The sequence below is a fragment of the Dermacentor andersoni genome, chromosome 4 (assembly GCF_023375885.2).
Source record: "Dermacentor andersoni chromosome 4, qqDerAnde1_hic_scaffold, whole genome shotgun sequence".
Lineage (NCBI taxonomy): Eukaryota > Metazoa > Arthropoda > Arachnida > Ixodida > Ixodidae > Dermacentor > Dermacentor andersoni.
Window position 1 is genome coordinate 63,477,534 of NC_092817.1, and position 15,465 is coordinate 63,492,998.

A 15,465-nucleotide genomic window follows, 5' to 3' on the forward strand; every position below is an offset into this window, starting at 1 on the left:
CGTCGGCAAGAGTGAATACCACTCTTTAAACAAAGAGAGTAGCGCCGCATCCTGTCACAGTAAGTTTCGCGCACAGTATCAACACACATCTACTCCAACTGGCGCAAAAACTTACGCCCACTCTATCGCCAACGTGTCATCGAGTGAATGGGCACACACTTGAACATATTCCCACCATATACGCACAGTAAATGATGGACTACACCGATAGTGTACGAATGGTCGAAGCTGAATGTTTCGTGATGGTCCACAAGCGTAAGCGAGTTAGCGATAATATATATTTGCTACAAGGTATTATAACGCACAAAACAGCTACGTTTCAAACCTTGCGCGCAGAAATAAGAAATTTATCGGCCCTGAGCACACCCGCGAGAAATTAGGCAAAAAATAATCAGATAGCGACCCCACCAGGGAAATTTACTGAGACAGAAATGTGACACGCCATTGCTTCAAAATATTTACGGAACGAAGAAGAGCAACACACACTAATCTTTATTCAATTCAGAAGCGGTAAGTTCGGATAACTTGGAATAGATATTTAGCCCCGCTTTTAGAATAAGAACTATATACGCTGCTAGCGCCGTTTGGACATAGCTGCCGCTTAATCAGCTTCTGAAGCGCGTTTGCATGTTCATTGAAGCTGTGGCCACAGCTTCGTGTCGTCCACCCAGTCACCATCTACGATATCTCCCAAAACAGAGGCTTGCCAAGCCGCACCGGCGTCATGCACACCCATTGTAAACACGGAGGCAACGGAGGCCGCTGAGGCAAGCAATGGACGAGCAAGGGGGAACGCAGCTGGGGAGGATCAGGTAACAGCAGACTTGTTGAAGGATGGTGGGCAGATTGTTCTAGAGAAACTGGCCACCCTGTATACGCAATGCCTCATGACTTCGAGCGTACCGGAACCTTGGGAAAACGCTAACATAATCCTAATCCATAAGAAAGGGGATGCCAAAGACTTGGAAAATTATAGACCGATCAGCTTACTGTCTGTTGCCTACACAGTATTTACTAAGATAATTGCAAATAGAATCAGGAACACCTTTGACTTCGGTCAACCAAAGGACCAGGCAGGATTCCGTAAAGGCTACTCAACAATAGACCATATTCACACTATCAATCAGGTGATAGAGCAATGTGCGGAATATAACAAACCCTTATATATAGCTTTCATTGATTACGAGAAAGCGTTTGATTCAGCCGAAACCTCAGCAGTCATGGAGGCATTGCGGAATCAGGGTGTAGACGAGCCGTATGTAAAAATACTGAAAGATATATATAGCGGCTCCACAGCCACCGTAGTCCTCCATAAAGAAAGCAACAAAATCCCAATAAAGAAAGGCGTCAGGCAGGGAGATACAATCTCTCCGATGCTATTCACAGCGTGTTTATAGGAGGTATTCAGAGACCTGGATTGGGAAGATTTGGGGATAAGAGTTAATGGAAAATACCTTAGTAACTTGCGATTCACTGATGATATTGCCTTGCTTAGTAACTCAGGGGACCAATTGCAATGCATGCTCGCTGACCTGGAGAGGCTAAGCACAAGGTAGGGCCTAAAATGAATCTGCAGAAATGTGAAGTAATGTTTAACCGTCTCGGAAGAGAAGAGCAGTTTACGATAGGTAGCGAGGCACTGGAAGTGGTAAGGGAATACATTTACTTAGGGCAGGTAGTGACCGCGTATCCGGATCATGAGACTGAAATAATCAGAAGAATGAAAATGGGCTGGGGTGCGTTTGGCAGGCATTCTCAGATCATGAATAGCAGGTTGCCATTATCCCTCAAGAGAAAAGTATATAACAGCTGTGTTTTACCAGGACTCATGTACGGGGCAGAAACCTGGAGGCTTACGAAAAGGGTTCTACTTAAATTGAGGACGACGCAACGAGCTATGGAAAGAAGAATGATAGGTGTAACGCTAAGGGATAAGAAAAGAGCAGATTGGGTGAGGGAACAAACGTGAGTTAATGATATGTTAGTTGAAATCAAGAAAAAGAAATGAGCATGGGCAGGACATGTAATGAGGAGGGAAGGTAACCGATGGTTATTAAGGGTTACGGAGTGGATTCCAAGGGAAGGGAAGCGTAGCAGGGGGCGGCAGAAAGTTAGGTGGGCGGATGAGATTAAGAAGTTTGCAGGAACAACATGGCCACAATTAGTATATGACCGGGGTAGTTGGAGAAGTATGGGAGAGGCCTTTGCCCTGCAGTGGGCGTAATCATGATGATGATGATGATGATGATGATGATGATGGACGCGTCACCACGTGATCAAACCTGGCAGCGTCAGCGGGATAGCCGCGAAAAGGGTCAATTTAAGGCCGTCTATAATCTGCTATCCTCCGCAAGTAGTACCACAGAGCACGTCCGGCATCGTAAATAGATGGTATACCACTTTCTTTCTCTTGACATTCAGGCCTACATCTCGATCAGAGAGAGGACACGCTTCTCCGATAAGCGAACGTGATGAGACTACGGCGGGATATAGAATAGCTCGTAAGGCGTGAAATATAGTCATGACGTTTAACGCACTCGCAGCAAATATAAAGCATGCAAGACCAAAGGCACTAGCGAGAAAGCTACGCCCGTCAGCGGGGGCAGCGCTTCTGGCGCGAACGGCGCAGATCGCACTTTTTCACGGGGGCACATAATCGATTTGGTATAAGCTTTACCGGCCTTGATAACCCACGCTGACGTACATTACGGAGACATTCCTGCATGGATTGGTGATAGCAGTGACTAAAAATTACAAGCAGTAGACGTTCCCGTGTGGAATGGGTAGCTCTGTAAAGTTTTTGGAAGGCGTCGTAAGAAAAACATACTTTTTATATCGTGATTTGTGTGCATTTGAGACCATGAAACTTCGCTTGGTACAAACTATGCTAAGTTTGACTATGAAACATTTCCGTCTTTTTGTGTATGAGATGGCTGGATACTTGGATACTTGGATCCTTGTCCATGAACGGCAACAGCCCGTCAGGCATAATAAAGGCATGTACAGTACAGAACGCAAACTTTCGTGATGTAATCAATTTTCACTTTGTGTTAATATTCCGCCTTAAATAGTATAATTAAGTGAACGTGACCAAAGTGTCAGGACGCGAGTTTCATCTTCGACGCTTTTATCCAAAACATGGCAGTCAACTCTTTCATTGATAGCAGATGCTGTGGTCAAGGCTATCGTCTATACTATTCTTTTTTGTTGTTTTTATTAGACCTGTGATCTCGTTTTATTGTCTCCAGATTGTTTTCAGTGCACACTGTTTTCTCTCTTTCTCTGTAATTTCATTTTTTCCATGATTTCACTGCAATGTTTTTGCTTCACTCTTGTGTTCAGAATAAGTTTGTTCTGATTGTTAAGTGCCGCTCCACAACGTTTCAAATAAGGCATTCCTGAGACTCGGACATGTTTCAAACTTTATGTTATGAGGTGCGGAGATCAAGCGACTTTGATAGTCGCAGAATGAATCTGGAGAAACAGTGTACATGTCCGTCTAAATCCGGCATCATTTGCTTGGCTACAGTGATTTCGTTTCGCAATGGTGTCGTCGTATATTGACACGAAATCTGAATAAATCTATAATCAAGCTCACCCTTCTATGCGATGGCAGATGCGTTACGTTTAACCCTACATTTTCATAATGAGATTGATAGACACACATAACGATACACACAGACACAGAGACGGATATGAACTCCACAGTGCTTTGAACAATACGTGATACAGGGCATTATTTGCTCTCAGGTGAACCTGGACATCCCACGCACCTTGATTAGCAGCTAGAACACTCGGCTGGAATGGCTCAGGGAGGTAGCGGGCGTCAGCCTGTTGCCGGTTTTTGGCAGGACCCTTAGTGTGCTGGTGTGCTTAGCAGCTCCGCTGGAAACTGCCTAGATTCAACTTAAATCTTTGGTCCAAGAGATGCGACGTCAGTGACATGTTGGGGCAAGTCGATAGTTTCTTGGACATGAACCGCTGCTGCTATCGTCGTGTAGTAATAGAGGTTCTCAAGTGCTGCAGGTTTTTCTTCCAGTAATACGGGCATCTTCCATTCATATTATTTGTATTAGGCAATATTTCGCCCATAAATATGGCACGAAGCGTATGACTATGCCTGTCGATGTAACTACCTAATATCTGACTTGTAGAACTCACTATGCGTTAATATTCCGTATAAATATTAATTAACTTTGTATATTTAGTTATAAAACTACTCAGCGGCAGCCATCTGAGGCTTGGCTTCGTCTGAAAATTTTTTTCATGCCTAAAACTGTGCAGCCAACCGAAGAACGTTAATATTGTCACGGGAAGGAAGAAGCGTGCGTCTATTTACAGATGGCTTTTAATGGCGGAGCCAGCAAGCGTAGAGCAGCGATAATGCTACACTCTTCTTCGTCGTCTCCAAGGCCACCATCATCGTCCTCCTTTTCCCACATTACCGACTGTGACATCACCCCCGTCGGAAAAAGCACCTTATTGGAGCGGCTCTTCGTTCTGAGAAAGGGAGGGTTTGAGGCGGCTGACGTGGATGATGTCAGAGAGAGGTGAAGGCACCGTGGCATCCAGCGGAGGCGCTTAATTTGTGACAGGGGTCACCTGGCGAAGGATGCGGTAAGGGCCATAGTACCGCGAGAGGAATTTCTCCGAAAGACCAACACGCCGAGTTGGATACCAAACCAGCACAAGAGCACCTGGTTCGTAGTGCACGTCGTGATGGCGCTGGTCGCAACGGCACTTCTGGGGTGTCTGTGAAGCAGAAAGACGAATGCGGGCAATCTGGCGTGCTTGGGTCGCTGTGGCTATGACATCCCGAGTGTACTCTGTCGGCGAGTCGTGTGTGGTCGAAAGGAGAGTCTCGAAAGGCAAAGTCGGCTCACGGCCGAAGAGGAGATAGAAGGGTGAATAGCCAGCTGTGCCGTGGCGCGAGGAATTGTAGGCGAACGTGACAAATGGTAGAGCAATGTCCCAGTCGCGATGATCGGAAGAAACATACATTGCTAACATGTCAGTTAATGTGCGGTTAAGGCGTTCGGTAAGACCGTTAGTTTGAGGATGGTAAGCGGTAGTAAGTTTGTGTTTAGTAGCACATGATCGAAGTAGGTCGTCTATGACTTTGGCAAAAAAGTATCTGCCACGATCGGTGAGAAGTTGACGAGGTGCACCGTGATGCAAGATAACGTCGTGAAGCAAGAAATCAACGACGTCTGTGGCACAGCTGGTCGGTAGGGCTCTAGTAATGGCATAGCGAGTTGTATAGTCCGTAGCGACGGCAATCCACCTATTTTCGTCATTTGATATAGGGAATGGTCCGAGAAGATCAACGCCAACGCAAAAAAAGGGTCGGCCGGTATATCCAAAGGCTGCAGCAGTCCGGCGGGAGGCACAGCTGGTCTTTTCCGGCGTTGACACGACTCACACGCGGCAACATAGCGCAGGACGGAGCGGTTGAGACGGGGCCAGAAAAACCGTCGCCCAATTCGGTTATAGGTCCGCGTGACGTCAAGGTGTCCAGCGGTGGGAACGTCGTGCAGTTGCTGCAGTACAATTTGTCGCAGATGAGACGGAATGACGGTTAGGAGCTCGGGCCCGTCGGGGTACATGTTGCGGCGATACAGGATGCCATCTTGTAGTACGAACATGTGAAGGGATGGGTCAGACGGATCAGAGAGCAGGCGTTCGATAATGGGGCATAACGACTCATCGCGTCGTTGTTCAGCGCCAATGTCTTGCAAGGCAGAGAGCGAAAGAACGCAGATCGGCGCGACTTCCACTAAACTGTCCGGTACATCGACGGGATGACGAGACAGGCAGTCGGCGTCCTGATGTAGATGACCCGATTTGTAGACTACAGTGTATGTGTATTCCTGTAGCCGTAGGGCCCAGAGACCGAGGCGTCCGGTGGGATCCTTGAGGGAGGAAAGCCAACAAAGGGCGTGGTGGTCGGTTGTAACTGTAAATGGTCGACCATATATGTAGGGTCGGAACTTGCCCACCGCCCAAATGAGGGCGAGACACTCGCGCTCAGGAATCGAGTAATTGCGCTCTGCGGGAGAGAGGAGGTGGCTGGCGTAGGCGATGACGCGGTCGTGCCCACATTGGCGTTGAGCTAAAACTGCGCCGATGCCGTAGCCACTGGCGTCAGTGCGGATTTCTGTCGGAGCGGAGGCGTCAAAATGGGCGAGAACAAGAGGTGTGGTGAGCAGCGTGATGAGCTGCGAGAAAGCAGACGCCTGTTCAGAGCCCCAACAGAAAGGAACGTCTTTCTTCAGGAGGTCAGTCAGGGGACGGGCAACATGGGCGAAATTTTACACAAACCTGCGGAAGTACGAGCAAAGGCCAATAAAGCTGAGAACACCTTTGGCACAAGTTGGTACGGGGAAATTCTGCACAGCATGAACTTTAGCGAGGTCGGGGCGAATGCCTTACGAATCGACGTGGTGTGCGAGCATGGTTATTTGGCGGTGACCGAAGTGGCACTTGGACGAGTTGAGCTGTAAGCCAGCGGTGCGAAAAACAGAAAGAACAGATGAAAGTCTTTGAAGATGCGTCGCAAAAGTTGAAAAGAATTCGATGTCGTCATCCAAGTAGCACAAACAGATGGACCATTTCAAACCACGTAAGAGCATGTCCATCATCCGTTCAAAGGTCGCCGGGGCATTGCACAAGCCAAAAGGCATTACCCGGCATTATGAACTCAAAACCGTGAGTTAACTCTAAACCTTGCATTGATTTGTCATTCGAATATTGAGATTCTTGAACAACCACTTTCGCGAGATTTCGCGTGACTCGGCACATGATGCGTCGTGATCCGTCGACATCTACGGCTGTCAGAACTTGTCGCTGTAAATGCCGGGCACACCTGGCTGCAAAGTTGTCTACAGCTTGCGAAGTACAGGAACAATTCGAAGACCAAAAGGCATTGTGCTACCCATATTGCTCTGTGATTGATTTACCTCTTTAGTCAATGTACCGGGTACTATACCAGTAGTGGGGAAAAAAAAGAAACACATGCACCAAGAAATATAACGGGCATCTGCGGCCGATGGCGATGTGCATATAACAAGGGGAACAGTGGCAAAACAAAAGGTAACCTCCGAAATTCTTACTGCCCTTCCAAATATTTCCTGATCGAGATAGACAAACTGATGTACTTGTGTGCTTTTATGCACTTCCATTTCGTGACGCTCCTGCCGTTGGTTTTAATTATCTCTGTGAGGTTTGTGCCTTGAAGGTTGTTCAAAGTGACATAGAACCTGATTGGCGCAATAACGAATGGCTAAGTCAATATTGCAAGCAAACAGAGGTACAGAGGCGTCCAGATCGATACAACGGGCTTTCTTGTTATGTGAATGCTTCAGGGAGATCGTTCCCGATGTTATACGGCTTATCTTAAAGCTCTGCACACTTCAGGGATTACGTAATGGACATGAGAAATGTGTCATCCCGATTTCCCGAGTCTTCTTGCTTTATCCAAAGCCATTATACTAGTGGGCAACGCGTCCTCCGATGTTTAAGAACATCAACAAGTAACAGAAACCATGGCCTAAGTTAGATTTGGAAGAGACGTGCACTCCCTATATTGCAATGAGAGTGATTGCAAAACTTTCTGAATTACATGTCAGGGTATCCTTGTTACAAAGATACAGCAGAAATGTACGGGAAGCATTATTTATGATGTCGCCATGTTCAGCATTCAATATAGTTAGTCTCTTTTAAGAGCAAACTGCATCGTGAGCAAATGATGTGTCCAGTATTTGCACTTTCTTGCAAAGAAATTCAATTTTTATCAAAAACAATATTTTATCAAAAACAGAGATACCTCTTGAAAGCTGTCATTTATTGAAGTATCAAGTAGATGTTAGACTTACGTAATATGAGACGGAGGTGTTATTTTGCAACGGTTCTATTACCGTTCTTTTTTACTATTTGTCATAGACTCGCACTAAGCACACCATTGCTACCCCTGGGATCTAAGCCTCGGCAGTACAAATGAAAAGAAATAAGTGGATTTCCACGAAATGCTTCTTGCGAAATATGGCCCCTGCAAGCGTTTGAACAAATAGAAGACACGTATCCGCAAAGCCCTTTACTTCTGCGATACCCATCTACATCGTTATTACGTGGTCTTTGGCAACTCCAAGAAAGTGCAATGGCTCACAGATGACAAGAGCGCTATAGGGAACTGAAGCTTAAGACGACAAAGCACTGCAGCGTGACACATCTAGTTCTCTTTGCGCTATAGAGTTTCCGCGTCACAAGAAGTGAACGCAGAAAGAAAATCTGCCTTTTGAAGTTTGAAAATCACTCTTGTTTGGTTGTTCGCACAAGGTTAGTCCCCGTATGTTAGTGTCGCCTCCGCCCACATAATTATTTAAATAATAAGAAGCATTTTTTTTTGTCACGGTACTGAAGGACGAAGTTTTCTACGATTAAAAATAAATGTCAAGACATAACTATAATTATACTACGAAGGAGTGAGCACAACCATGAGGACACCGCTCTACAACGAACATAACATCACATAATTATTACCTGTGAAAATCGGGTGTCAGCTAGAAAATGATCCGAATCCATTCATTTGTTTTTAACGCTCTAGTTAAAGCTGGGTAAGGCACAACGCAAAAAAAAAAAAAACTGTGAGGAAATAAATGTACTGCGCGAAATTCAACACAAGGACGTAGTAAGGGACAGGAACAAGGGATAACTGTCAACTACGTTTATTCTTCGTCGCACGTCATTATATGTCCTTACTCGCACATGCGCGAAGCATGTAATCCCATTGTGACAACCACATATTAGAGCAAGCCATTGAGCTATCCATTAAAGAAATAGATGTGTCACTTACGCATGCCTTCCCTCTTAGAGATATATCGAAAGTTTCTATGAGCTCCCGAGCAGTTGTAACTTAGTTTTTACCGAAGCTCTTTATTTTTCGGAAATCCGGAAAACACATGCAAGCTTTATGTGCCCCTAACTAGGCCCTTGTGTTGAATTTCACGCAGTACATTTATTTCCTCGCAGTATGAACCAACTGGGCCCAACCAGTCTTATTGCAAAACAAACTAATGCGCGAGAAAAACTGCATGCTTCAGTTATTTCTTTTAGGGGGGGGGGGGTATTTGATTTCATTCATTGCGAAAGCAGCATTCTCTCGCATTTGAGTTGGTCCTGTTGTTTGCTTTATTCCTTGTTTCACATGTAATAGCATGGTGGTCATTATAAGGAACTGGCCAAGAATCCAGTGGCTACACAGTGGTTAGGGGGGGGGGATTCTGTTCTACATTAATTTATTACATGAACATAAACGTGCCTGACATGCACCGTAAGCCCACATGCTTTCAGGAGATGGCGCTAGAAAAGTTCGCTTTTTATCCTCGGTGAGTTGTCTTCAACATTTAGGCTGCGGATTATTAACCTCGCAAGCCATAACGTACTTTTTTTTTATAGTGGTTCCTGAGCAAACTGATGCCATGCCGCCTACGATAGTTACACATAGAAGAGTGCACTTTTTCCTCTGAATTTGCAGACCTGTTATATATCGGCCACTTGGCTACTGTGAATCGTCAGCTTCGATGTAAAAGAAATTGTAGCAACGCTTGCAATAGCCCCATGATGCCTTGTACATTATATTTCTGCCAACCATCAGATTTTGAAGCATATTTTATTACTGCTGTATGGCATGTTTCAGGTTCATAATAATAATGATTGTGTACGCCTTATTTGGGTCATTGGCGCTATTTTCGCGACCATGCAAACTAAGAATTGCTAGCATACACGCCGAAGTTGTGTCAAGAACAATTTCTACGCGATGCGCATACTCGTCCCCTAGAGTGTATTGCCTCTTGCGGCCTCCGAAATACATTAGTAGAATCTACCGCCCGCATTCTATGAGGAGACTAAAACCTACCCCGAATTGCCAAGTACTGTTGTTGTGCCATAGAGCAATAGTCAGCGAGTCTGGAGGCCAAATACGCATTGTGGAGTAACGTAGTCACAATCACAGGTGTAGGCAAAGTTGGTTTTTCAATGATAATTTCGCCGATAACTTTTCCCGCCTTCGTAAGCGCCACCTAACGTAAAAACCAGTTAAGGCTTTCGACTTCTGTTGTAAGAAACACTTGTATAAATTACGAATGTGCGAACAGCAACTTTTGAGAATGACTCGAATGATGTCAAAGCCGCGTCAAATATAGAATACCTTTCGTTTCCTTAACTACTATAAACAACGTTCATATCGTAGAATTGAGAACTCGAGGCAATTTCTGTCTTTGCATTGCAAATTCTTAAGCGTTGCCTATTAAAACTACAAATCTAGTATGGGGAACAATTTAGCAGCCTGTTTCGATACATGAAACGCTGAGAAGAGTTAGAATGATCTCTCTATAGACGCTAAAGTATGGGTCTCTGAGCGACGCACTCAGCTCCCCTAAAGTTATCGTGTTGTATGCCTATACTAGGCCCTCTGGAATGAAATTTATCGCGTTTTATCGCTCAAGTCTGTTTGAGAGAGAGAGAGAAGGGAAGACAGAAAGGTAGGGAGGTTAACTAGACTGAGTCCAGTTTGCTACCCTACACGTGGGGAGGGGAATGGGGAGTGAAAGAGGGAGAGAGAGAACTTAGGTATAGGATGTCTACAGTCTGGCACTCAAGTCTGTTTCCCTCAGGTAGCGAAAAAGCGCTCGAACTGCTTTCTGGGCCAATGAACTATGAGGCCAGGCCCCCAAGATCTTCGCTTCCGTAAATGGCCTGTCATCCAGTCTATTTAAGGCACACTGGAGAGTCTCGCGTTGATTATCGAAGCGAGAACAGTTTGTTTGATTGCGCACAGTTGCTGGCGGTACTAGCAATGTAGTCACAAGACACCTCTAATGCACTTTGAGAAAGTAAACTGCACTTTCCACAGTGCAACGAAAATAATAGTAGCCGTGGCGACATGAGCCAAAGTACGCGACCGAGGGATGGCGTTCTCAACTTCAAAACGAACATCGTCATCATTACGTAGTGAGCAATGTGGTCGCTGCGGTAGCGGCTGGTGAGACTGGTCGCGCTGCTCCCTCACTTGGTTTTTCCATATAGCCTAAAATGATAATCGCATTTGTACACACTTCAGCACACTTCAGGCCACATCGCGTAAAACTTTGGAAACTACGAAGAACCCTTCAGTAAATGCCGCCTCCCAACCGCCTACAGTTTAGTCCCGCTGGCGCTGTAGACTAAGAGTTTTGGGCACATCTGACTTCGAATGAACTACGACTACGCCGTAATTACACAGGCGTCTATTTCAGGCGTAAACTTTTTACTCATATTCTGATAGAACAGCGGGCGTTACGACTTTTATCAGCCATGCATGCAGCTGTGCATTACACTTGCAGCAATTTAACAGCATCGTGAAAGATGTGCGACACTAGCAGACCGAAAAGTGACTGAAGTATTCAAGCAATGCTGATCGCATTAGAACTGGCGAAGAAAGTCGCGAACATTTCTGATACCATCAAATGAATTCTTCAACAGCGCGGCACCCATGAACCGCGCGGTGCTCTCCATTCACTACACCGTTGTTCGCATTGTGCCGCACTCGCTGTTTACAAGATCCACTGATTCCTGCAAGTACGCGCCAAAGATGAAAAAGAAATAACCGAATGAAACTGGCTGACTTTGGACGCAGATTACATTACCGAGGGATAAACGCGCTTTTCGGGAGGCGTTCTATCCTTGGTGTTTGTTGTCTGTCAAACAATGAAAAGCTCTTTCCTGATAATAGAGAAACCTATATTTTTGTAGCATAAATTGGTCTTGCATGACGACCGTTTGTGCCAACGAAAGGAATGGAGCATACAAAGAATTACCTTAAAACTCACAAACATGCCCTTTCTTAAAAAGCGCTTTCGCTTATAAAGTTCTGTCTTTGTTTTCTTTTCTGTTATGAAACACTCCTGTTAATAATGAGAAGCTATAAAAAGTTGCTCTCAAGGCTCATCTATAGCTTTGATTAAAAAAAAGAAATAAGAAAGCCCCTCTTCCTTTAGGTTTTGCGGGCCGCAGTGATGGAACATAAAAAAAGGAAAGAGATGATGGCATAATTATATGTAAAACAGTGCAAACTAATTGTAGCCATTTCAAAAATTAATTACTCAGTAACATACTGATAATTTAAAATACGTAATCATGAAAATGTTTTATGTGAGCCATAACTAGCTTTCTGCTTCATAACATCGTATTCATAATACAATGGCGTTTCGTAAAGCGTGTTCTGTGGAAGTCACTCTTCTAAATGCATGTTAAAGGAAAACAAGCTCTGTACGATAAAAAATGCCTTCGAGACATTTGTGAGATCTCACATTTCATTTGCCAAGTGAGACTTGCGTGATTATTTGCTCACAGCAAAGCAACGCTCTCTCATTCAAAAGGTAGACATTACGACGAATTGTGCGAAAAAATTAGTTATTGCAGTCAAACTGACGCTTTCAACAATACGCACACGTTTGCGTATTTCTACATCCCTCACCTTTATGCTTACGCAGTTTGATGGCTTAATGCGGTACTGCTTTCGACAGCCTTTTCTTATAGCATATTTGACAAATCAAGGTAATGAAGATGCTTTGGCTATATGACATTTGCCTTTGACAAAAAAGCGGCAAAACGCTACCTACATAGACCACAAACGTTGTATAACATCCATTCTAAATGTTTGCAGGGATGCCCTGATGCTAACCTAAGGTTCGTACTGCAGCGGTTAGTGAAGATGAGCCGAGGTTTCCCGGAACGCCAAGCAAATGGGATAACTGTGAGAAGTTGCATTAGGGTAACAACAAAGGGCTTGTTTTTTGGAGCGTGGAACGAAAACGCAATAGCCTGTAAGTAGGTCGGAATTATGTGGAGGTCACCGTACTGCCGATGTCAACAGAGAGGCCTTCTAGTGGTTAAGCTTTATGTTTGGTGCCCCCAGTGAAGAACGGGCATGCAGTGTGCACACGAGTCACAGTGCACACACATACTGTAGATTCCTTCAGTAGAAGTAAGTATTGTTCTCGCAAGTTGCACACCTTGCATGCCGCTTGGTGGTCCGTATTCGCCGAAACGTTCTTTACGGTAGAAACGTAGGTAAGAGCGGAGGCCAGATAATCGTGATGTTGGACACAGGTGGGCAACTAGCGTCAAAAATGAGTTTACGAAAGAAAAGCGAGGTGTATGCGGCCTCTGGGCGCGCATTCGCGAAAAAAAAAATAATTCTTACGTTGGAACCGCTTGTATATCAGAGCTCGTGAAAGCTATTCATGATGAGTGAGGGATATAGTAATGGAAGGTGGCCGGCCAGTGGGAAACCGCCCTCATTAAACGGCAAACTTCGTTAATGCAGCCTTGGCATCTTACTTTGGCGGTGAACAATGTGTCTTATAGTTACCTTGCTGGTTTAGTGGCTGTGGCCTTTTGCCTTTGAGCACAAGATCCTATGCTCCCCTCTGTGCCTCAGCGATAACATTCCCGTAACGCCGGAGTATAAGAACATTCGAACACTTGGTACAAGGTAGATAGCGGAGTTTGTCAACATTCACGCAGACCCATTCATTACGCGGTCTCTCTGAGGTAGGGCGTTGTTTGAGATGGTAGGTTTACTATCTAATCAGCAATGTTCTTTGTTTTTCGTAGCCTTGGAACGAACGATTACCACGGTCGTTAAGGTAGAGAGAATGGACAGTCGGCTAGCGAATCTTCTAGAAGCCAAACATTCCATTCTAGCCAGATGGAAGGGTCAATGTTTCAACAGAAGACTACGAAGAAAACTCGCCGAACTCAACAAGACCATTGAAAAATACTGCGTGGTTCTCTCCCGACAACAATGGCACGAAGTCTGTAACTCTCTCAACGGGCAAATACGCAGAGGGAGTGGGTGGCGGCTCATAAAACAGCTCCTCGCGGAAAATGGAACAAAGTCCAAAACTATGCAACGGATCAGGCTAAGCAAATTAGTACACCGCGTGAAGCAAAGCAGTACTACCGAAGCACTCGTAGAAGACCTTGCCAAACGGTACTTACGGTTTAAGTCGGGGCAACCCAGTACCTTACAAAGGAACAACTATGACGGTGCCCCAGACTCAGAGCTAGATACGGACTTCACAAAAAGCGAAGTACGCTTCGCAATTCACGAACTCGGCAGTAACTCTGCAGCAGGCCCCGATGATATCACAAACTGGGCTCTCCGAAATTTAGAGGACAGGTCGGTGACGTTCCTAACGCAACAAATCAACGAAGCCTGGAAAACCGGCCATCTACCTTAAGAGTGGAAGCATGCCAACACGGTCCTCATCCCAAAACCGGGCAAGCCGCTGGGGCTACCAAACCTGAGGCCAATCTCACTAACGTCCTGCCTAGGAAAGCTAGCCGAACACGTCATCCTGAATCAACTATCGGAATATGTAGAAGAAAAAGAGTACTTCCCCTACAATATGATCAGCTATAGGCCTAGTCTCTCGATGCAAGACGCTATGCTACGAATCAAGAAAAGTCTGCTGGATCGCCCCCACACGAGACACCAAGGCGCTACTAGGACTCGACGTGGAGCAAGCTTTTGAGAACATCGAACATCAAGCCATTCTCAAAGCCATATCTGACCACAATCTCGGAACATGCATCTACCGCTACGTCAAGGTGTTCCTGCAAGATCGAACGGCCACTCTCCGGATAGGCGACCACGTCTCGGAGAGCTTTGAACTGGGCGATAAGGGAACACCTCAAGGGTCAGTACTTCCCCGTTCTTATTTAACTTGGCGATGACAAAGCTCTCTCGCGCACTGGGTGAAATTGCCGACCTGGAGCACACCATACACGCAGACGCTGTCACCATCTCGAGCACCGGTGGCAGCGATGCGATGCGGAATTGGAAGCTCGCATGCAAGAAGCCATCTCGGTCACCGAGGCCCATCTCACCCTCATGGGACTTCGCTGCTCTTCCAGAAAATCCGAGCTGCTCATCTACCACCCCACAAGACCAGGGCACCCGTCCAACGACTGGCGCAGGCACCACACTCCATGCATAGAGTTACACGACAGGGACGCAAATCGAATGCCTACGGTTGACAAAATACGAATTCTAGGACTAATCATCCAAAGTAACGCCTCCAACTGAGTGATGCTGGACAGCATCACGATCAAGACTGCGAACGCGATCCGAATGTTTCGGCGCATCATGAATAGGCACAGGGAACTAAGCGAGGACAACGCCAATGGTCCACGCTTTTGTACTCTGTCACATCACATACGTGGCTGCGATGCTCAACTGGAAAAAAGAACATCGGAAAAGGCTCGAAGTACACATACGCCGAGCTTTCAAGACAGGGTTGGGGCTTCCCGATAGTGCCTCCATTGATCTACTCTTAAAGCTAGGAGTGCACAATTCCCTTGTCGAAATCATCGAGGCTGAGCACACGGCACAGATCGCACGCCTGTCAAGCACCAAAGCGG

General features: G+C 45.8%; 1 protein-coding gene across 1 annotated transcript; it reads left to right on the forward strand.

The window, feature by feature from the left end:
* The first annotated feature begins 9,321 nt into the window (after positions 1-9,321).
* Positions 9,322-15,130, forward strand: LOC140217231 (uncharacterized). Its single transcript, XM_072287613.1, has 3 exons — positions 9,322-9,383; positions 14,505-14,741; positions 14,836-15,130. The coding sequence occupies exons 1-3, from the start codon at positions 9,322-9,324 to the stop codon at positions 15,128-15,130; spliced, it is 594 nt and encodes a 197-aa protein (XP_072143714.1).
* Positions 15,131-15,465: the final 335 nt, after the last annotated feature.